The sequence below is a fragment of the Pavona decussata genome, unplaced genomic scaffold (assembly GCF_977016875.1).
Source record: "Pavona decussata unplaced genomic scaffold, jaPavDecu1.1 SCAFFOLD_233, whole genome shotgun sequence".
Taxonomy (NCBI): domain Eukaryota; kingdom Metazoa; phylum Cnidaria; class Anthozoa; order Scleractinia; family Agariciidae; genus Pavona; species Pavona decussata.
Genome location: NW_028145638.1, coordinates 2,006,063 through 2,029,525, shown reverse-complemented (window position 1 = coordinate 2,029,525; position 23,463 = coordinate 2,006,063). Strand labels below are relative to the sequence as shown.

Below are 23,463 nucleotides of genomic sequence, written 5' to 3'. Positions count from 1 at the left end.
TCTTGGTTAGCTCTATTGGTTATTATGAGGGCAAGGAAGCTTAATTAGCCAAGGGTAGAGGTAGATTTGGAGTTGCGCTTATGCATGCTGGAAAATATGAAGGGAAGATAGCGAAAACTAGCACTGGTCTTAGCTGAGTATTTTTAGAAGAAACGACAAATCGACCTGAAAAACGGGTTTCACTGTTTCCAGAACCGCCAGTTGAGAATAAACTGATGGAGACTAAATAAAACAAAGTCTAAAGTATTTTGCTTTGGTTACGCGCGCCTAAGAACATTACTAATGTTCCGGCTTAGGCGTGAACTAAAACATAACTTGATCACATGTATGTTGCACCGTGACAAAAGGAAAGAAAAAGCGGCTTACACTAAGTGTGGAGTAAACTTTCTATTGTTTTTTGAAGTGAGAGCAGAAAGATATTATTTTTGATAGTTATCGTAGGAAGCCAAGTGCGGTTTATACTTGGTCACGGTGAAAACGCTTTATTGTTATTATCTGAGTGTGATAATGCAAAGCCTTCCTTGATCTTCCCAGCGGTAGAAGAAATTATCAGTCACCGGAACTCTACTCGCTGGATAAGGGATAAGAGGAACCTGCGATTATTGCCACACTCCAAGTGCAACCATTGTCCCAATTTGCAGTGTCATTTTTGCCATTTTCCCAGGAAAAAATAGAGAATGTCGAATGAAATCATGATAAGGAAAACTTGTTGCTCCTTCACACCAATACGTTTTACTGCTGAACAATTTTTTTAACAATTTCCTTGACTGAAAAAAACTAATGTTTTGCTAGGTTTCGAACAAAGAGAACTAGGGAAAAAAACTGTGACAAAGTTTGAGGTAAAGACAAAGTTTGATGTTACTGAATACAGATTAGTCGAGGGAAACGTGCTTGTATGCAATCATCCTATAAGCTATAGTGCACGCCACATGCCAAAAAAGATGAGTACAGATACTTAATATACTGACTCACGTCCGATAAAACTAAAATTCCATATTCAACGAGAATAACAATTTAATAACTTTAAATAAAGATACTTTGGTTGAAAATGGTCTCAGCTAAACCATGTGTTCGAGTGTAATTTATGACAGGTTCGCGTTTTGCATGGTTTGTCATGAATGCTACGTAAAACCTCTGTGGATAACCTGTTTAGCATTTTAATGTTTCTGAATCATATGAATCATTAATTGTTTGATGGTAAAAAAATGCTGTTTTTGTTGAATTTAGGACAACATAAAAAGTTGCTCGCTACCAAATGCAATAGTATCTGAAAATAGGCAACTTAAGTTGTTGAAGTGAGAGCTGAAAGACATTATTTTTGATAGTTTCCGGCGGAAGGAAGCAAAGAGCGGTTTATACTTGGTCACGGTGAAAACGCTTTATTGTTATTATCTGAGTGGGATAAGAGCAAAGTCTTCCTTGATCTTCTCGGCGGAAGAACCAATTATCACTCACTGCAACTCGGCTCACTAGATAAGGGATAAGAGCAACCTGCGTTTATTGCCTCACTCCAAGTGCAACCATTGATCCAATTTGCAGTGTCATTTTTGCCATTTTCCCAGGAAAAACTAGAGAATGTCGAATGAAATCATGATAAGGAAAACTTGTTGCTCCTTCACACCAATACGTTTTACTGCTGAGCAATATTTTTTAACAGTTGCCTTAACTGAAAAAAAAATTATGTTTTGCTAGGTTTTGAATAAAGAGAATTAGAAAAACAACCGTGACAAAGTTTGAAGTAGAGACAAAGTTTGATGTTCAGTTACTGAATACAGGTCAGACGAGCGAAACGTGCTCTTGCACGTGCAATCAACCAAAAAGCGCACACTACATGCCAAAAAAGATGGTAGCACAGACTTAATATACTGACTCACGTCCGATAAAACTAAAATTCCATATTCAACGGGAATAATAAGTTTTATAACTTTAAATAAACATAATTTGGTTGAAATTGTCTCATTTAAACCATGTGTTCGAGTGTACTTTATGATAGGTACGCGTTTTGCATGGTTTGCCATGAATGCCACGTAAAACCATTGTGGATAACCTGTTTAGCATTTTAATGTTTCTGAATCATGTGAATCATTAACTGTTTGATGGTAATACAATGTTATTTTTGTTGAATTTAGGACAACATAAAAAGTTGTTCGCTACCAAATTCAATAGTATCTGAAAATAGGAAACTTGTCAGACGCGCGAAATCTTTTAGGGACAGGCGTGGCCCACTGGAAACGAGATTGAGACGTGCTCGGAAGCTCATTTGCCAATACTGACAAACAAAGTTACGTAATACTAGTTTTGGCAGCGTTCTTGGTTAGCTCTTTTGGTTATTATGAGGGAAAGAATACTTAATTAGTCAAGGGTAGAGGTAGATTTGGACCTGCTGGAAAAGATGAAGATAAGATAGCGAAAATTAGCACCAGTGCTAGCTGAGTATTTTTAGAGGAAACGTCAAGGCTACTGAAAATGGGTTTCACTGTTTCCGCCAGAGCCGCAAATTAAGAATAAACTGATGGAAAGTAAATAGAACTAAGTCAAAAGTATTTTGCTTTGGTTACGCGCGCCTATGAACATTACAACTAAAACATAACTTGAGTATGTTGCATCGTGACAAAAGGAAAGTAAAGGCGGCTCACTCTAAGTGTGGAGTAAACTTTCTATTGTTTTTGAAGAGAGAACAGAAAGACATTATTTTTGATATTTATCGGAGGAAGTCAAGTGCGTGCGGTTTAAACTCGGTCACGGTAAAGAACGCTTTGTTGTTATTATCTGAGTGTGATTAGAGCAAAGTCTTCCTTGATCTTCCCAGCGGAAGAATCAATTAATGGGAGCTTTACTTGCTCGATAGTTTATTTTACTCTTGAAGCCACTTCTTGCCATTTCCTTTCCCACTCTTACTTGTTCTGATTAACACTCCGATGACCAGTACAAACTTTGTCCTCTGCAGTTTCAGTCTGATAAGACTGGTTAAAATATTTTTCTGGTTGTCTTTCTTTTGTTCGTGTATAACTAAGTGAAGAATTAGTGTTTCATTTTCTTTATTAGGTCGATCTGATCGTTGAGTTACGTTTGCGCGTGTAAGTAACTCAGACAAGCTCGTTTCACAAGTTTCCTTTTCCAAAGCTGTTGTCCTTGACTTGCTTTCTCCAGGCTCTCTATGATACCTTCAACGAGAATAATAAGTTTTTAAACTTTAAACAAACATACTTTTGTTCAAAATGATCTCAGCAACACCATGTGTTCGAGTGTAATTTATGTGAGGTTCACGTCACGTTTCGCTTGATTTGTCATGAATGCCACATAAAACCATTTTTATATTGCTGAATCACGTAAATCAGTAATTGTTTGATTTTGTTGAGTTTGAGACAACATAAAAAAGTTGTACGCTGTCGAATGCAATGGTACCTGAAAACAGGCAACTCAGTCAGACGCTCGAAATCTCTTAGCGACAGGCCTGACCTCTGGAAATTAGATCGAGACGTGCTGGGCAACTCATTCGCGAACCCTGACGAACAAAAAGAAAGTTCACGGTTTTTGCACTTACGTTCACACTATTGAAAAAAACAAAACAAAAACAAACAAACAAACCGGAATTCTGCACGCTTGCACCCACGTCAAGGCGTCAAGGACTTTGGTTGAAGCGTGAAATGTGAAATATATTGTATGACGAATTCGGTGTTATAAAAGCGCACGGAAAGACGCCTTAGTTCAGTCAGAAAACGCTTGCTGTAGATACACCATTCTCTGGAGTGAACAACACAAGTGCAACCGGGTGCCATTGGTCTGTAATCGACTATGGCTGATCAACGGACTGTAATTCTACTTCTGCTATGCACCTGTCTTACAATAGAAGCAGGTAGGTTGGTGTTTTTTTGTGATAAAAAAAAATCAAGGAAAACGGGATTGTTTGGATATCGGGAAAAAAGTAAGAAAATTTTCTTTCCAGCTTGCGACCAAGGCGGCCGCCATTACTATCATTTTGTTTTAAGCCGATATGCAGCTGGTGAAATTCAACTCGAAACTCACTTCAATATTTAACTATTAAACATGAACATTCCTATTAACTTACATCTGCATTGATCTACAGCTGTAACTCATTTTATTATTTGTTTCCCTGCCGGGTTAAAATTGAATGAAATATGTTTACGTTTGTAATTACTGGGAAACGTTAAGCTCGCAAATAGTATTTTGACGCAATGAGGAAACATGAAATTTTCCACCAAAATGCAAAATGAAGAGCGAAAGGGAGGAATGAAATGAAAATTAATTTTTTAGGTATCAGGTTGAATGTAAATTATATCATCGATCGATTCCTTCTGATCTCTGCTATATTATAAGGATAAAATAGTTGTGTCTTCAAACTGAATTGTATCCACAGACTGAAAGTACTTAGCTGGTTAGGGTAAAAGGAGGAATGAGTTTGCGGAATAGCATGTGGTATTACGTGCGGAATTCCATAATTATGCGCAATACGAGATATGCGGATTGACTTAAAGAAATAAATTAACTGAACAGCGCGTCCTGTTTTTGCGCCAATTTTATGACACTGATAAGAGCAGTAGTTTTTTCGATGTTGCAGACTCTAGTAGAATATTAAACAACCAAACAATTCTTATTCAACAGATCGAGGATTAGAAAATAAAGGCCTGGGATAGAACATGTCTGATCGCTGGTTAGGAAATGAGGGTGAAGAAATCGATGAACACTGTCAATAGTTTTCGCATTCAAGGCAATTTGAATAAATTAAATTTCTAGTTGACAAAAAGAACGTGGCAGCAGATAACCTGGATAAAAAGCAACAGCAGACTGGAGAAATAACATCAGTCCAAGGCCAAAACTATTATGTGAGAAATTTTAAATTTTAACTCGGTCATTTTATCGGACTCTTTGACGGTTACATAATCAGTACCGAAGAAACAATTTGTAATTCACTAATGGGGAAAATATGTTCTACTTTTTCTCACCTTACATTTTTGTCGAGCTACGAGTATTCATGTCACTGTTGAACTGCTGAGCTAGTTAGCTATTCATTGCGGCAATTCAAGCAGTTCAGTTACGCGTTATCGAACTAAACATATCTGTCTTTAATTAAAGGGGAAGTATCACGAAAATTTGATGTCATTTCAAAACTCAAAAACGTTTGCCTGACAACAGAAACAAAAAATAATTGTCTAGTTTTGTTGTAAATTATCACCGCAGCACAAAAAAACTGTCGACTAGTGCCTCTGGCCAGATACAGAGTAGGCCGGTATGGATTGAAACTTGAAAAATGTTAGGCTAATTTTTTTCAAGTTCTCGCATTTTTGTTTCCAAAATGCGCTAGAACAGAGTACGAGTTGCTCCTGTCAAGAATTGAGTTAATTTCTCTCCTCTCGTTGTTCTAGAATTATTTTGTAGCAAAGTGAAGGTCTCATTTCACCATTTTTAACAAAAAAAGTTAAAAATAACCCATGATACTGCCCCTTTAAGGTCTTTCAGTGCCATGTACCTCCCAACCTACTGACTTTAGATTTAAAAGCAAAAAAGCCATAGAGCAAAAAAGCAGATGACAAGTATGGTGTCTTATTATCGAGACTGGTTGTGTGAAAGCTTGTGAAACTATCACAAAGTTTTGGTACAAATTGTTGTTCGAACCCTTCAGATCACAGTATCAGTCAGCGCCAATTTTCCCGCTCATGATAATTGAATCATCAAGCAAACAGGATAAGAGAATTTGTCTTTTACCGAGGCTTTAAAAGAAGATAAATGTTTATTATTTGCCCTCGGCAAAGGATCAATCTTCGCCGTGATAGAAAGACTTCACGCTACCACGTTATTTTTGTCAACCGAAGTCGCAAGGAGGAAAGTGTCATAGTAATTCACTCATGGGGAACGATCGGACGATCTTATCCCTGTATTGCAAGAGTCCGCAGCATAAAAAAACTGCTGCTCTTATAAAAATTGGCGCGAAAACATGACGTGCTCTTCAGTTAAGGTGGCCGAATACAGTTTTTTAGTGTACCTATGTTAGAAGACGTTATTTGGAAACTTTGTATTTCTGGACGCCCAAAATTGGTATGGTTTAAGACCAACTAAGAAAGAATGTATTTTCGTACGTCTTGTTGAGCTAAGTACCGTTTCCATGGCAACGCAGCGAACTATTAAACGTCCATAAATAGCAGGTTTCCTTTATTTTTAGAAAATGTACTCATTAGATTTTTGTTATTTTTTGTATCCAGAACAACTCACGAAACACTGACACAGTTGCACTATTTTCATGTAATTTTGACAGAGAGATCTCCTGCAAATATTGATTTTGCATTTCAATGTTTTGTGAAGATACCCTCTGTTAGATTTAAATTTCTCTTTGTAGGCGAGTTACGCTTTTAGGGAACTATTTTCATGCCAAATTTCAGGGAATTCTAATGAGCGGTTCCTTAGAAAACAGTTCATTTCGACGAAAACAACCAGTCATAATTTTTTGGTCAAATGCGCATGCGTAGTTTTATTTGGGTTTCATGGCTAAGATGAAAAGCATGCGAAAGGTCTTGGTGAATTCTTTTTTTTGCTCGGAAAGAAAAGAAAAAGAGTCCAGAAACGAGAAACTTTGTTATTTAGGATCAAAACTTAACTTTATTATCCATTTCATGTGAAATTGAGGGATCACTTTATCGACCGCCGTATTTGCGTACCACAACCCTAGCGTGCGCTTAATAGCATCACTTACAGAATCTGTAAAGCGCGCGCAAACTGTGTTCAGTCACCTTAATTTATTCTCCGCGTAAATCGTATTTCCCATAATTATGCCACGCCTGACGTCATGCCACATGCCATTCCGCAAACTCATTCCCCCTTTTACCCTAACTCGTGCTTAACAGCGTAGCAGATCAAAGGCTCCTGTAAGCCAACTCGTGAATGCAGATGACACCTCAGTAATTGAAGTTAAGACAGTACACTACCTTGAATGTTAAAAGAAATTATATCTTTGCCAGGGACCCTTCTTTGCCCGATTTTAATTCTTTTACTAAAATGATTGTAAACTTATTCCCTACCCATTGATTAAGGTTATTCTGATGCGCTGATTAAAAAACTTTCACATGTTTTTTTTTATTCAAAGTTCATGTCGATACTTCACTAATTCAATTTAAGACACCACACTTTGTGTAAAAACGAAAATACCTTTAACTTTGCTCAGATTTAGCGAAAAATCGCCATTCTTGCACTAAAATGATCGTCAAATTATTTTCTACAGATTGAATAAGATTATTCTAATGCGCCATGAAAAAAATTTCAGCTGTTTTTTGCGCTAATTGAATTTAAAACACTGCAGTTCTTTCAAAACTGAATAAAACCACAAATTACAATTTCTTCGCCGTTAATGCTTGATTTCCGCTGTTGAAACTGTCAGGAATTCCTTAGGAGGTCCTCTTTTGACTTATCGTTTCAAAAAGGTGTGCTTTCCTTCCCAAAACGCGAAATTGGAGAACTTTTACATGTAAGTTTACGACCGGCGTCCGAGTGAAATTCCCCTACATTACAATAACTCATTCAGTGCGCATGCCTGAAAGTTAACAACCTACCAAGTAAAAACCCCACCATCCAAACCATCGCTATAACTCGTTCATTGCGCAGGCGCACATTCACGAGTTAAAAAGCACTGATGAGTAGTCTATCTCTTTTTTTTACTATAGCTCCAGTGCAGCCTCCGGAATTTGCCAAAGAAGAAAATATCAGTAATGCTGAGGTAAAGTCAAGCTATGTTTTGACAATAGGAAACAATAGCATCCCAGGAAGGAGTTGATGGGAAGAGACAGAAAGGGTGATGTCCAATAGGAATCCCGGGAAATAGCATCCTCTGAAAAATATAAAGGGAAATAGGAAACAGTTATATCTAAGGTAGGAGATCATGGGAATAGAATATGGGTGATATCCAAGGGAGGAATCCCGGAAAATAGCGTGCTCTGAAAAATATTAAGAGCAATAGAAAACATTAATATCTTAGGGAGAAGATCATGGTATTAGGGAAAGGGTTGTGTTCAAGGGAGGAATCCCAGGGAAAAGCATCCTAAAAAAACATTAAGAGCAATAGGAAACAATAATGTCTTAGGGAGGAGATCATGGGAATAGGGAAAGGGTGATGTCCAAGGGAGGAATCCCAGGGAATAGCACCCTGGAAAAAATATTAAGTGCAATAGGAAACCATAATATCTTAGGTAGGAGATCATGGGAATAGGAAAAGGGTGATGCCCAAGGGGGAATCTCGGGGAATAGCACCATGGAAAAATATTAAGTGCAATAGGAAACAACAATATTAAAGGGAGGATATTATGAGAATAGGATATGGGTGATGTCCAAAGAAGGAATCCCAGGGAATAGCATCCTAAAGAAATATTAAGAGCAATAAGAAACAATAATATCTCAGGGAGGGGATCGTGGGAATAGGGAAAGGGTGATGTCCTTCGGCGGAAAACCTGGGAATAGGTGAAGGGTAGCACCCTGGAAAAATGTTGAGGGCATTTGTAACCAATAATATCCCAGGGAGGAGAACCTCTGAGAAGAGGTTAAGGAAATATATATATCTTTAGAGCATCCTGGGATAATATTCAGGCCAATAGGAAACAATAACATCCTAGGGATTAGAACATGGGAATAGAAAAGGGGTGATGTCGTAGGGAGAAATCCCAGGGAATAGCATCCTGGGGAAAATTTTCAGGGCAATAGGAAAGAATAACATCCAAAGGAGGAGATCATGGGGAAAGGGTTATATCTTAGACAGGAGAACTCCAGGAATAGATAAACAATGTTCACATTTTACACTCCATTGAAATCCCCCGGCCTCTCTGTCCTCTTTATGGGGTTGTTCAGAAAATTTAACGTAGTGATTAATTTACTGTGATCGTTCATTTTCAGGTGAAAGATCCAAAAGTCAAATTCTCTTTACAAGATTTTAAAAAAAATACTTCTGAACTAGACCAATTAAATGTGAAGGAAATCGCTAATGCGAGTTTCTTGGATCAGCATATTCTGGTTCCTCTTGCTCTAGGAGATCCCCCAACTTTAAGCGTTGAGTAAGTATTTTACGTTGTCTGTAGTTTTTTGACATAACTAGGGTGTAGCTGTGGTTGGCTGTGAAGGAGAAGGGGGGAGGGGTGTACAATTCATCCATCAACCCGTGGGTCCCTGAGTCCGTCCATCCATTCATTAATCTTTTCATCCATCCGTCCTCTTTCTTCTAATCAGTAAGAAAAGCAGTTTGGATGTCTATGAAGTAGTTATTCATTGTTTCTTTATGCTTCCCCTCTAGGCTTTACAGGGGAGTTTTATATCGTAATTCAACATACTGGAAGAGCAACAAAATTTTTATTTCCTCTGTTTTTATGTTTCCATTTCAGGTGTAAATATAACTGCGACTCAAAATTGAACCCGGCAAGTAAATTTATATTAAAAGGCATAGGAAAATCTAAAGGCAACGAGAGGATTCAATACAGGTGGGAAGCCCGTTGTCCTACAGAACATGCTGACTGCAAGTTTGCGAGCTATTCCAGCGAAGTGTCGAATAACGATGGCAAAAGCCTGATCATCAAACCCGGGTTTTTCAAAGGTATTCAGCTAGTTAAGCTGGTGCTAAACGAGAGAGAGAGAAAGAGTTAAGGAGAGTTGATGAGAGTAAACAACAATATACGACAGAGACAAACAGACAGACTGACAGACCGACAGACAGACAGACAGACGGACAGACAGACAGACAGACTGACAGACAGACTGACTGACAGACTGACAGCAGACAGACTGACTGACTGACTGACAGACGGACATTTTCATTTAGACACGGAATTTTATCAATTTACAAAAACATTGGTTTCCATGAAAACCGTGTATAACACAAAAATAACAAACCAGTTTGATTTATATATGCAACAGTTAAAACGCAGTTGAAGTGTACGCAACAATTCTCTGAAGGAATTGATATCTACATCTACATTTTATTTAGACTGTGAAATCATGAGATAACACACCAAATGAATTAAAATATAAATGAGATTTAACAAATTATTAGAATGGAAAAAAAAAGAAAAATCTTTTAAAATCATAAATAATCTATGTATAAATACTTTTAAAACAATTAGATTATGAGCTCGATATTTCTATCGTGTGATAGCTGATGAGGGCGTAGCCCGAATCAACTATCACGAATAGAAATCTCGAGCTCATAATCTAATTGTTTTAGTATAAATCTACTAGTCGTTCAAAACTTAACAAGTAAATTATCCAAATCCTCCTCACAGACATTTCGGAAACGCGAAGAAGTGGGCTCAATTTTGTTGACAACCGCTACTCACTATCTATCACAGAATAGATAGCGGGTAGCGTAGCCAATAAGAAAACGGCATTCGTAATAGAAAGCTAGTAGATTTATACTAAAAATAAATAGAGAGGAGAAGAAGATTTCTCTGTTTTAAGATTGGTTGGAAGAGAATTCCATAACTTTTCACCTCGATAAAGAAACCATTTTTTTCGAGTATTGAAATCTTGGTAGTGCCTCGGCAGCGACTGGGCCGACTGTGCGCTAAAATGAAGTTCCTTAAAATAAAACTCCTTCTTCGCTTTACGATAAAAATCAGTAAACTGGCCCATAAAGTGAGCCGAGACAGCGTTCCAAAGGATAGCGCCTCTATAGCTTATAGAGTTTTTAAGAAACTTTGAATTAAAACGGGGGACGATTACGTTATTACTCCTTCTAAAGTTGTATGCAGTGCGAGGTTTATTTATCAAGTACGAAAGAGCCGCAGGTGCTTCACCTATAAACACGCTATGAAATAATTTACTTAATCGAAGTTTATAATAAAAGGTTAAAGTGTTCCAATTCGAGTGTAGGTATACTTCGTCAGTAGGCGTATCTTGAGGTAAATTGCATGCGTCATCTGGAAGGGATGATGCTGCAAAATTTTTAAAACTAATATCTTCTAAAATGGTACGCGCTATTTTGAAGAAATTCGAAGGAATAGTATAAAACTTATCCTTCAAATTGGTAAATTCCGTTTACGAACTGAACGGTCGGTCGGCCAGTTCTGGCTATTGAAAAACGCCCAGTGAGAGAGCTTTATAGAACATACTTTACCATGAAAGTAATGTAGTGTAGTGTTGTTATTCCGGCCATACGACTGATATACATTCAGCTCTCAGTCGTTTACTGAACAACTGGGATGAAGTTTAAAAAATAATTTGTACACAATATGATACAGAAATCCTATTATTCTTACTACAAAATGATTATGTATAATCAGTTACTGTCTGAACAAGCATGCAAAAACTTTGACTTGGAAAACTGCTCAAGCCTATTTTATGTCAATTCGAGATATCAAGGGTAGCATAGTGCGTGTAAACATTCTTTTGTGGACGCAAATATTTGGGATATCCGAGGAAAAACAAGAGTGTTTCACTGAAGCGAAAACTTGGAAACTAGCCTCTATCTTGATGGAACATAGCATTTTTAAAAATTCCCACTGGTAAGAGGTTGAAAAGTGGGCTTTTACCAACGTGGCATAAGATTTAACATGGGAGGATCGCCACGGAAATCCGAATGGTAAGACCAGGTGACTTGAATCTGAGGGAAAACAAGTCCGGTGACTCGCTATAGTTAACCGATAGGTTTCGCCTCTTCCTGTATGCTTGCATAAAGTTCATTATTAAATTTATTTGCTCTTGTTTGAAACCACTTTTATCACTTACTTTAACATTTCTTTTTTTTTTTTTTTTGTAGTGGGAATTTATAAGATTATTCTATTTGGGAGAGTTGAAGGTGGAGTTGAAGGAAGGCGTACGTACGAAGTGACGGTGAACGAACCTCCGAAAGGAGGTCATTGTGAAGTAAATCCAACAGAAGGCAAACCACTGGATCCATATTTTAACGTCTCGTGTAAAGGATTCCATGACGACGACCAGCCTCTACAATACGAATTCTTCTACACAAATGACTTAAGTACAGATGGGCAGTCTAAGTATGAATCTCTTGGATCTGGATCGGATTCCGCCCGCACTAACGTTTCCCTTCCAACTGGTCTTGAGAAATACGGTTACAAGTTTAAGTTTCGCGTGAAAGTCACCGACAATCTGGGAGCCTCAAATAAACTTGAGATCGATACCATGGTAACGGTAAGTTGTTGTCTATTTTATACCAAATCGACTTATTTCTAAAACACTTCACGTGTTACAAAATTGAACGACAGTATACATATCACACGACATGACCCATAATTAAATCCTTACAATCCTCGCCCGACAGGCTGGGCTCTACGAAGTAAAATATCCTCGCGTCCTTTAAATATAAACCCAACCATAACCTTATGCTTACATTTCGCCCAGCGAATGTCCTGCTGATACAAAAACTAAATCTCTTGAATTTTATGTTTCAAGTAAGTTCGATAACAATGCTGTCGAGATTTTTCTAAGCTGAGAAACTCTGAGAAATACTACCGAAACTGCAAGATTACATCGTATACTTGCAGGACTTTGGGCGCCTTCGACCACTCATCTTTCACAGCGGATGATATTTCTCAGCCAAAAACTCGGTTGATTTTCGTCTAAATTTTAAAAATACCCCTCCCTGAATTTTTATTCTGGGAACAAACTTTGTGACTGGAATAAAACGCAATTGATTAAATTCGTCTCCACTGTGGCTCACCACTTGACCTAGTCTTCTCTCGGGTTTTCTCGGAGCTGTAACGTAGATTAAGAAACGTGTGACTGACTTCAATTTCGTCTTAGCTGTTCAATTACTCACTTCCTCTCTTAAGCTCTCTTCAGCTGATTACATTGCAGATAAATCAACACGATACCAACCCTTACTATTTCCCTTTCACTTCGTTTGCAACATCCAAGCGCTGGTTCCTGAATCTATGTCACTTGACGTCCATCGGCCTTAAAAGGCAGCGGCAGGGGGAGACCGCAAAAAAAATTGTAAAAAAATGGCATTTTCTGTAAATTGAAACATTTTTTCGCAGAAGTTGTTTAGGTAATGTGTAGATTAAGGTGAGAAAATCAACTCGCGGCCTTTTAAAAGGATGAAAAGTTCAACTACCTTGAAAACTCGCCAAGAGAGACTTGTTTTCCTCTATATTTCTTGAACCAAATTAAAGAATGGTTAAGTCCTCCATTTTGCTTGTTTTGTCAAATGTATTTCCCCGATTAGCAATCTAAGTGACGATATACGCCCCGTCAGTTTTACATGGGATTCCAAAACCCCTCCCCCAGGGACAGAAATGCTGACCATATGACGTATAAACCAGGTATCAAACCCACCATTTTGGGAACCTAAAAAAGCCTGTTTCGCTGAAACGTTACTTCTTGACCCCCTTTAACAGCCTGCCCCTTCACCCCTGCCCCCTGCCCTCTTGCCTGTGGGTTTTTTATTATGTTGCTCTGAAAATCTAACGTAGCATTAAATGATCGTTTATTTTCAGGTGAGAGAAGTCAAATTCTCTGTTAAAGACCTTCAAGACAAAGCTAAGGACCTGGACCAATTAGCTGCCTCCGGAAATGTGAGGGAAACCGCCAATATGGTCGCAGCCGTCGCAACGGTATTAAATGAACAGAAGGCTGAAGAAAAAAGCGCAAACGACATAGAGAAACGCAAAAAGGTACACACATACACGGCAATACAATCTTTTATGATCTCGCTTCAATGGGGCTTTTCTTTACTCAGAAAACTGACGCACAATATAGATTTGGTAAAGTTGTAATTAAAGGAATAAAATGGAAACTAGATAGAATAAATGGCAAATGAAAATATTCTCAGAAATGATAATTCACGTATACATAGCAAAATTGGAATCTTTATGACCTCGCCTCACCTCAAGGGAGCTTTTCTTGGCTCAGAAAACTAAACTGTATTATTGTTGAAGGAATACTGAAACACAATGAGAAACAACTCAGAACATTTCGTAGAAATGACAATTCGCATTCCAATTTGTTTCAGACGCATGGGTGTAGTGGTGCATCTGGTTTAGTAGTCAGTACAGTGGTGGCATACTTTCAGTCAGTTAGCAGTGCAATCCTGGTCCGTTGTATTGTTTCATAGACGAGAAACTTAACTCCTAAGTGTCTCGTTTAAATCAGGTGCATAAAATAAGTACCAGTTGGCCATTAGGCCAACCTAAGTCATACAGAAATTCCCTTTGTTAATAAAGTTATTTTCGTCAGTTATAAACACTGGATAGCTCTGAGGTGAACTCTCAGGTGTGTTTCACTGCTGCTTTATGTATGACATTGTTGCTTCGTGTTACAGAAAACGAATTGTTATGCGTAGGCTGGATGAGCCCGTATGCGATTCGGCTTCTTTTAAGCTTAAAAAGAGGGGAGAAAGGCCGATGATGATGATGACGATGATGATGATGATATTGATGATGATGTTTCGTTCGCTTCTTTAAACTCCGACTCTATTTCAGGCACAGTATGTAATTTTCCGTTCGATCTATGTTCCATACCCATTTTCAGACTAAAAATGTTAAAAAACTAGACCCCTTGTTGCGGCTCGTACCTCGTATAGCTTCTACACGTGAGTCCTCTTTGTTGGAGGGAGGCGGAGAAGATGAGTTGATGCTGATGGTGGTCACTTAAACACCCAACCTTTAGACCAAAGAGAGAAAGAGTCCAGGGGTCTATTCAGAAATATTTTTGGGTGATATATCATCCGAGTTTTAAAACCCATACTAACAAATTATGGTTTTCCATATCTATATTTAGCTGAGGGAAACCCTTGTCGACGCTCTGGTGAATAATGCGAAGGTGACGAAGGAGACTAGCTTAAATGACGTGGCGCAGTTTTCTAACACTCTCACGACAGTTACGAGCGCACCCAAGGAAAATACTGGAAAGATGGTTGTAAGTAGATCAGTTTAGAAGACGAACGCGAAAATTGAAAACGTCGGTCCGACGTTTTCAAATTTAAACCCATTTTTATTTTGGTCATCTCTCGGCGAAAATATCCGTGGATGGTTTCTTTGCGCTCTGTTAGTCTTTTAATGAAATTTTGGTCATTATATCTTGGTTGCTATCAACCGAATAGCATCTTTTCGATTTTCAATGTGTTACTTAAAATAGTGTGATACTGTCCCTTTAAGGACGCATTCTCGACTCCAGAGCTCTTCTGCGCATGACCGGCGGGAAGAGATTGTTAGAAGCGTAAGCACTGGGGTCGAGAATGTTAAGGACGGTGCTTTGTTTTGCTTCTGCGCATAAGTTCTGCGCATCTCGCGGGATTACCCGTCAAACTCTGGTTTCTTCATGACGGTGCCTACAAGAACAAAAATCTTCTGTGCAGTTGATAACTATACTGGAAAAGTTGATCTTAGAAAGGGTTCTTAGAATCCACGACTAAAATTGGGGGTAAATAGGTATTTTTCAGAGATAGAATTTAGCTTCAATTTACAACTATAACGTCACATATACATTGTAATGTTACAATACTATTTACAAGGCTAAACGGTTAAAAAGATATTAAAAACGTTTTTAATTATAACTTTTTAGCCTTGAAAATAGTATTGTAAATCTCAAGCGAATATTATGGACAACATTGTAATGTATTTTAAAGCTTTTTAGAATTATCGTTTTTTTTTCCGAATCTTCAAAAAATACATGATATGCTTTTCCCGAATAGTCATAACACTTCTGTTTTATAGGAGACACCATTCTTAATTACACCACATAGAGTAGATTCCACTTGAGAATTGCAAAACCGTATCCAAGCTACTGCACAGTTTCGAAAGTTAAATGGCCCACCCCAACTTAACAACAAAATTGGTTAGTTCTTAAATGATGGACGTTTCATTTCAGCTGAGAAGGAATTAAATATGAATTTTAGATCGAAGGTAATAGCCTTGGCGTTTCTGTTGATAATGTCTGAATATTCCGAAGCTGTGATTCGATCACTCAAGTGAATGCTACCGCGGTTAATTAATTATTTATCTGTGACACTGTTTGATTTATGTATTTTGCAACATGGAACTTTTGGTTTGAGTTAAGTCCAGTAAAAAGTCTTGCACCTTTTTGGCCAACTATCTTCAACTGTCTCATTTTGCTTTTCACATTTTTTTCTCCGAACAGGAACAGCTTTCGTCTGTCATGGAGGACGCCAGTAAAGAGATTTTAACACAGGCCAGTGCGGGAAACCGCGCGTCGAGCGAGCAAATCATGGAGGCTTCGAAAGCTGTGTTCGGTGGTGCAGTTAATCTCATTCGATCGGCGGTAAGGATCAAAACGATGAACAGGTACTTTACAGAAGGGTAAATGGAAAAGGGTTTAATTTCCCGGGTGTTCGAGTCAGAGGCAAACATAAAGGGGGGATGTATGGGGGTGAGAGCATGACTAGCCCCTGAGGAGGTCAGATGAGTGAGAAAGGGATTGCACCCCAACTGAGGAGGCATGGAAATAGATTTAGATCCTGCGAACGGCACAGAGAAAAATGCAAGAATTGATAAACGAAAGAGGTAACATTCCAGAGAGGGAATAAGGAGACGAGGAAAAGATCCCGAGGGAGAGGAATTACAGGGATAGGATGAATATGTATGACGTCCTAGAAGAGGGTTTAGAGCAATTAAGGAAACGATAGGAAAAGATTTACATCGCATAGGGCAAGAGACAAAGAGTAAAATCCTAGGGAAGGGATCCACTGTCTGAAGTTGAGTATAACAACTTGGAGAGGGCCGGCGGGTCCAGGAATAGGATAGGGAAGATCATGGAAGGAGGTAAAGGGTGATGTCTCGGGAGGAGAACCCCGGGAATAGATTAAGGATAGCATCTTGGGAATATGTTCAGGCCAATAGGAAACAATAACACCCCAAGGAGGAGATCATGGGAAGAGGAAAAGGGTAATGTCCAAGGGAAATAAAGGGATAATGAATGTATGGCGAACTAGGCTCTAACTTAAACTTGAAATTGAAATTCCAACTTGAGCTTCGAACTAGAAATTTAATAGTGTTAATTTTAATGAAGGAAGGAAGAAAAATAGGAGTGAGTTCCCGAGGGTTTACCCCTGCACCAAGGACGAGAAACAGCAATGAACTGAACCCACATATGACGCAGTCTCCACGGGAATCGGACTTGTGGGAAGCGAGGGCTCTTAGTATTGATGAAAGAGTACTCTATCCTTTGTTAGTAGGGATGGGGCATCTCTCAGGGAATTTGCAACAAAGGAAAAATAGACAGAAAAGAAAAAGTAAGAAAGAAAACACAGAATGAAAGAAACAATTCAATATAACTCTATTATCGGTAAAATATGTTGTTTTGCATTGTTTTGTAGTCGTCGTCATCTGAGCCGCAGCAAACAAAAGAGGCGTCGGAAAATATAACCCAAAAAGCTCTTAAAACTATCAATAACCTGGCCACAGCTCTGCTAGTCACCAAAGTACCGGGAGAAGACGAAACGGAGATAGAAACATCATCTCTAGCCTTGGGAGTTTCGCGTGAAAATGCAGCCGACATTGGAAATAAGCCAATTGACATGGCTGGAAGTAAAGTGACCTTGCCGGCAAACCTCACTGCCTTTGGCAACTTAAATTCAAGTCTTGAGCGAGTGGTAAGTTAAGGAGGCTCGAGGCAGTTTTTTGGGACTTAGGGTGGAAGTTTTGAAATTACAATCTCGCATACAAGATAAACTTCGATCTCCTTCATACTACATCATCATTTCAACATATGATCAAAGTTAATTTTCTCATCGGTTTCCAAGCAACAGCTATTACCATAGCAACGGAAGCGCATAGCCTCTCATTTTAAACATTGAAAGAGAAAGGATTCTTTCTCTCACCACTTGTAATTTAACAGAAAAATCTGCCTGGGTATTTCAAAGATATCTCGATTTATGCAAAGTAGGAACTTTTTCATTCATCTGCGCTATATTTTAACTGTTTTCAAACGTAAATATCTTAAAATCGGAGACACCCATGAAGCTCAATATACATTTAGAATGTTTTGCTATGAGGAATGACCTTTTAACAGAAAAGACAAAGTGTCAAGTTTTATTTTGCCAGAGATATTGGTGAAAAAGGCTGGAATAAACAAAATCACCCCATAAAAATTGATTCACTATTTACTTGAAAACGCTCTTACAGATTTTTTTCTAATTTCGCCTACAAGTTGTCTGGATTGAGTAGTTCAAATCCCTAAAGTTTCGTCATAAAGTGTCTGACTAGATTTTGAGATAATCGACAATGTTTAAAATGAGAGGCTATGCGCTTCCGTTGCTATGGTAATAGCTGTTGCTTGGAAACCGATGAGAAAATTAACTTTGATCATATGTTGAAATGATGATATAGTATGAAGGAGATCAAAGTTTATCTTGTATACGAGATTGTAATTTCAAAACTTCCACCCTAAGTCCAAAAAAACTGCCTTGAGCCTCCTTAAACTAATTAGATAAATTTAGTTCTCATTACTACATAAGATTAATTCTTAATATGTTACCATACGTTGTTTGTGTTATCGATTTGAAAACCAACATCATAATAAAGTTACAAAAAAGACCCTTGTTGATGTAGAGCGGGAAGAGTGAAGGAGGGGCCTGGAGTCGCCATTTTGGCTAGTTTCTCAAAAATCGCGTCATCTGCCGATCCGTCGGAATGAAATCTTGGCATGTAAAATGTGAAAACGTGTGCGAAATGTTTACTAAGAAGGTGAAAGACAAAGAAACCAGAGGAAGAAAGAAAGAGAAAGGAATCACAACTGTCAACTTGATTTGACAGTCATGGGTATAAGATAACTTTGACCTATAATTGTATTTTCATTTTTTTTTTCACCAGTACCCAGCTATATATAACTATATTAGCATCTGTAATAGAAATCGTATACAGACCAGAAAATATACCATGTGAATATTTAGATGATTGTTCAGGGAGGCCCATGTAACGTAAACATTTTTAAGGTCTCCAGTAGCGTTCGTTAGCCTTTTAATACCATTATAGTGTAAGCTAATACAGTTTTACCTGTTCGGATACTTTAGCTGAAAATTTAAGTCGCAGAAAGTTTAGGAAACAAATCATGTTTCCTGAATTTACGAGGTCTTGTTGGCTCTACGGAAATGCCAGCTGACCTTACTTCCTGCGCACTTTTAAAGAGATATTTGCCAGTCCGAAAACGAAAACGGTTAGTATTCCATCCACTGTGCATGTTAGGAAATTTTGAGTTGACATTTTGCCGAAGAAACTTAAGATTTTCTTTAAAACTAAATCCGAATTTCTGAGGCCTTGCATCAAAACATATATACAACGAAATGAACCGTTGTGTGGCCTAAAAGTTAGCAAAAGAAATGTAGCGTCTCTTACTAGTAAGTGATGGGTTTCTTACAATTCCTTTTAGGGAATGCTGTCTCACATAAATCTGTATGCAGGGAAAGAAAGATCTGGTCAGATAAGGGCCAAAGTTGTAGCCTTGTCCTTCGATGAGTCAAAAGCCAACAGCAGTCAAGTAGCGTTCAACATCCTTGACAGTGCAATCAACAAAACCCTCATTGAGCAGGTCAGTATTATGCCTGCATTTGTATGTTTGGAAAGCTCTATCTGGACAAATATAATTTGCGCAGCCTTAACATTAAACAGAACGCGTTTGCCGTTCATATTCGAGGTGCAATGGCAAGTTAGCGTCGAAGTAGTGTATGAACTTGGAGGGCACTTCAATGCGAATTTATCAAATTCCTCAGACACCACCGGCTCCGAAGTCTTTTTGTCCAATGATATTCCATTACATTTCTTTCTTTGCGCATATGCCACACATTGACATTCCAATCCTAGTAGTATGGAGGATGTTTGTCCCATGAACCTGTAGCTTATTGGCCTTAGCTCCCACGAGTCTCCTGTAACTCAGTGATAGAGCATCCGAACTAGTAATCGGAAGGTCTTAGGTTCGACTCCTGATAAGAGCACTCGGATTTCCTTTTTCCGAGTATGCCTGTGTCATTCACTGAATAATACATCACTCTCGTGGTAAATTTTTTTTCGCAATAACTGTTCTTATAAACTTTACATGGTGACTGCTAAATATTGTTCCAGTTTACAAGTGGCACTGTCCATAGTAATTCAAAAATCAGAAGCACTAAAGTACAATCTCTGACAATGCTAAAGACTTAGCTATAAATTTCGTAGTTAAATTTTTTTATCAACAATTTTCTTTCCCTATTCTAATTCATTCTCAACGCTGTTCGCAAGTGAAAGGGGAGGGGGGTGGGGCTGGGGCGATTTATGCACACGCTAAATGCGACATTTAGAGTACATTTGGAGACCTAGGACCAGATAGTGAGGACGATGAAAAAGTCGAAGCGGGCAGAAAGAAATTCAACGAAGAAAAGTGGAGAGCACAATGCAAGAGCTTTTCCTCCTTACTTTTTTTCGTTGAATTTTTTCACGCCCGTTTCGACTTCTTCCTCGTCCCGACTATTGGTCGCTGGTTCTTCGAGGATGGCACCTTTACAGTTTGTTCATCACGCTCCACCTTTTTAGTAATTATCCGGTTTGTGATTGGCTGAAAGAGCAGAGAAACATCCAAGGAACTCAAATGTAAAAAAAAGCACAAGAGTCTTATGACGCTTGGTTTGTAGGCTAGCTATATGTTTCTTACCAATAGAGTTGTTGTAATGACATTGGAAATCCCTTTACTATCCTCAGCGAGTTAAAGGCGCTGGCCACGACGTCCACTACAATTCATCATGGCTACTTACAGCTACATCCGAAGATGGATCGGTAGTAAATCACCTTTAAAAATGACACTAAACGTTTTGTAATGGTAATAAACTGTGATAACCTTACAACAACTTAGGCCTAACTGACTGTAACGTTGGTTAAGTTGAACCAGAAATAACAGCGATCACAGGAAAAGTTTCGCGATGTTCTGACAGCTAAATCACTCTGATAGTAGAAGCACAAGGGTTTTCCCCAGGCCTTAGTACAACTGTTCACGGTTAATAGGCCATTTCCGAGTTGCTTCGAACCTCATTACTAAAGCGAGGCTAAGTGGAAAGCTTTTCATGTGAGAATAAGTTTTGTTTGCGTATGAATGAAAACTAATTTTCATAATAAGAACCATGCATGAAGCCTCGCTTTCATAATGAGGTTCAAAGCAATTCGGAAATACCCTATTTGTTTCGTTGACGTATCCGAGGCGAATAAGCACGTGACCCGAAACGGGTTTACTAGCACAGAGGCCAAAAACAGGGAGAGGCCTAGAGACTCGGCAAACACCCTATAATACAGCGGGGTTTGACTCCAGCCAGTGAGCCGATCAAAGTTGTATCGATTTTTTACTGAAGCAGTTTGTGGTCAAATCGTAGCTTGATTTAGAGCCTTCTAAGTAGCTTTGACAGTTACAATTGTAAGTACACACCTACAGCCTTGAGTATAATCAACAAGAAAAATATCATTCGGGTTAAATTAGTTTAAAAAAATAGTGTTAGCTGGTACAATAAAGTGTTGTTTTAGTAAGACTGTCTTTTCACGGTATGTAGAAATAAACTAACTCCCACGCCTCCCCCGAAAGATCCCCCACCCGGCCCTAACCTGCCTGAATCTTAGGGCGCGTTTTTTTATTCACAATTCTGGAATGAGAATGGACAGAATGTAAAATGTGCGCGTTTTTCTATTCTGCATTCCTATTCCGGAGTGGACAGAATGCCATTCCATCCATTCTGCTCCCAGGGGCAGAATGAACAGAATGTTTCGAATGAAAATCCAAGATGGCGGACGGCGAGATGAGCGCTACGGATTCAAATACGGTCTCTACTGGAGAAAAAAATCAGGTTACACTTTTGGACAATATGAAAAATTGTTTCTAATTTCATTGTACCAAAAGTACGAGGAAAATTGCTGCGATAACGGCTTTAATGGCATCCTCTTCGTCGGCCGCCATATTTGTTACGCAATGTTTACTCGGCCAGGACCGACGGTGTTTTTTTATGCAGACAATCCGAATTATTCCTAGCATTCGGTACCAACCATTCTTATTCCAGAATTGTGGATAAAAAAAACGCGCCCTTACTTTCCAAAAAAGCTGAAGAATAATTAAGTAAATAAATCTGAACTAAGAGAAAGGAGATTCACATTCCTCATCCGAGAACTTTGACTAGACTGAGGAGACGTCCCCATGCGGGCAGGCCAACTCCTTCCTTCCCTCTTTGGGCCTGTACTTGAAATGTAAATTAAGCAAAGACTCTGCAGGGCGAGAATATGGGGGGATTTAAGCAGCAAGCTATAGGAACAAGCTTTAGAGCAACTACGCGCTGAATCTACCAAGGACACGTATAAACGTTCTGCAAAACGTTACCGCTAAGTGGAGTCGCAGTGGGGTCGTGGATGGTTAGCGCGTCGGACCGTGTCATTCGGACATTGCATCGAAAGATCGGATAATTGGTTGCTCGAGGTTAGTTTAAGCCTGCGAACGCGGAAGTATTTCCGGCTCTCGCTTCTCTCCGCCTTTATTATTCGGCGGAGAGAAGCCACAGCCTGAAATAGGCCTGCGTTCGCAGTTAGTTTGGTCTTCACATCGTCGTATTGTTACCTTGATCAATAGACATTACTCCATATTATCCCTCTTCACCCTGTTATGTAAATAGGTTCGAAATTGTTGGGAGCAACCCAGAAATGGACTGGTATCTCATCCATGGGAGGTAACAAGGCAACAATAACAACACGCCTTGTTACTTCATGCTTCGGGCACTGAGTTAACTCCGAATGCGACTTACTTACCTTCTACATAGCTGGTGGGAGAGTGACAATGTGGGGAAAGTTTTTTTGGCCAATCCACTGTACGGATAAAGAAGGCGGCAGTGCGTTTTACCACAATACCTTGCGAACCTAACCCAGCCAATAGGCACATAGAAAGCCATAACTTTTTTTGCAGAATTCGTCCCTGTACTAACAATATTGTGTATACTAAGTTTGAAGTTTTTAAAACTTTTCTGTACGTTCTGTGCGAAGAATTATGGGTTAAGATTTAGTTAGGTGTCCACTATTAGTAGAGGGGACTTCTCCCCTCAGCTACATTCCTTTTGTGACACAATAATAAAGTTATCATTATTATTATGCAAGTCGCCAGTTTTTTCGGAGCGACGGATTGGAACACCACAGCAATGCAGAAAACACTCTATTCGTGTGATTTACTGCACCGAGGCCGTCTACCTTAAAGGCACAGTATCACGCTATTTTTAGTAACACATTGAAAATCGAAAAGACGCTATTTGGGTGATAGCAGGCAAGATATAATGACCAAAATTCTATTAAAAGCCTATCAGAATGCCAAGAAACTATCCACGGGTATTTTTGCTGGGAGATGACCAAAATAAAAATGGGATCAAATTTGAAAACGTCGAGCCAACGTTTTCAATTTTCGCTGTCGTAACGCACTAAAAATCGGTTGTACTATATTTTAGTTCAACCTTTCGTCTCAGTAGAATCACTATTAGTATTTCTTTAAATTAGCGATTTAGAAATTAATTAACACAATGTTCAA

General features: G+C 38.8%; 1 protein-coding gene across 1 annotated transcript; it reads left to right on the top strand.

The window, feature by feature from the left end:
- Window positions 1-3,712: 3,712 nt before the first annotated feature.
- Window positions 3,713-20,862, top strand: LOC146458332 (sperm receptor for egg jelly-like). The gene is made up of 11 exons (XM_085090875.1): window positions 3,713-3,856; window positions 7,671-7,723; window positions 8,890-9,047; window positions 9,372-9,580; window positions 11,741-12,132; window positions 13,440-13,706; window positions 14,722-14,859; window positions 16,081-16,221; window positions 17,276-17,551; window positions 19,327-19,485; window positions 20,628-20,862. Exons 1-11 carry the CDS (start codon window positions 3,796-3,798, stop codon window positions 20,718-20,720), a joined length of 1,947 nt encoding a protein of 648 aa, XP_084947001.1. The 5' UTR covers window positions 3,713-3,795; the 3' UTR covers window positions 20,721-20,862.
- The last annotated feature ends 2,601 nt before the right edge of the window (window positions 20,863-23,463 follow it).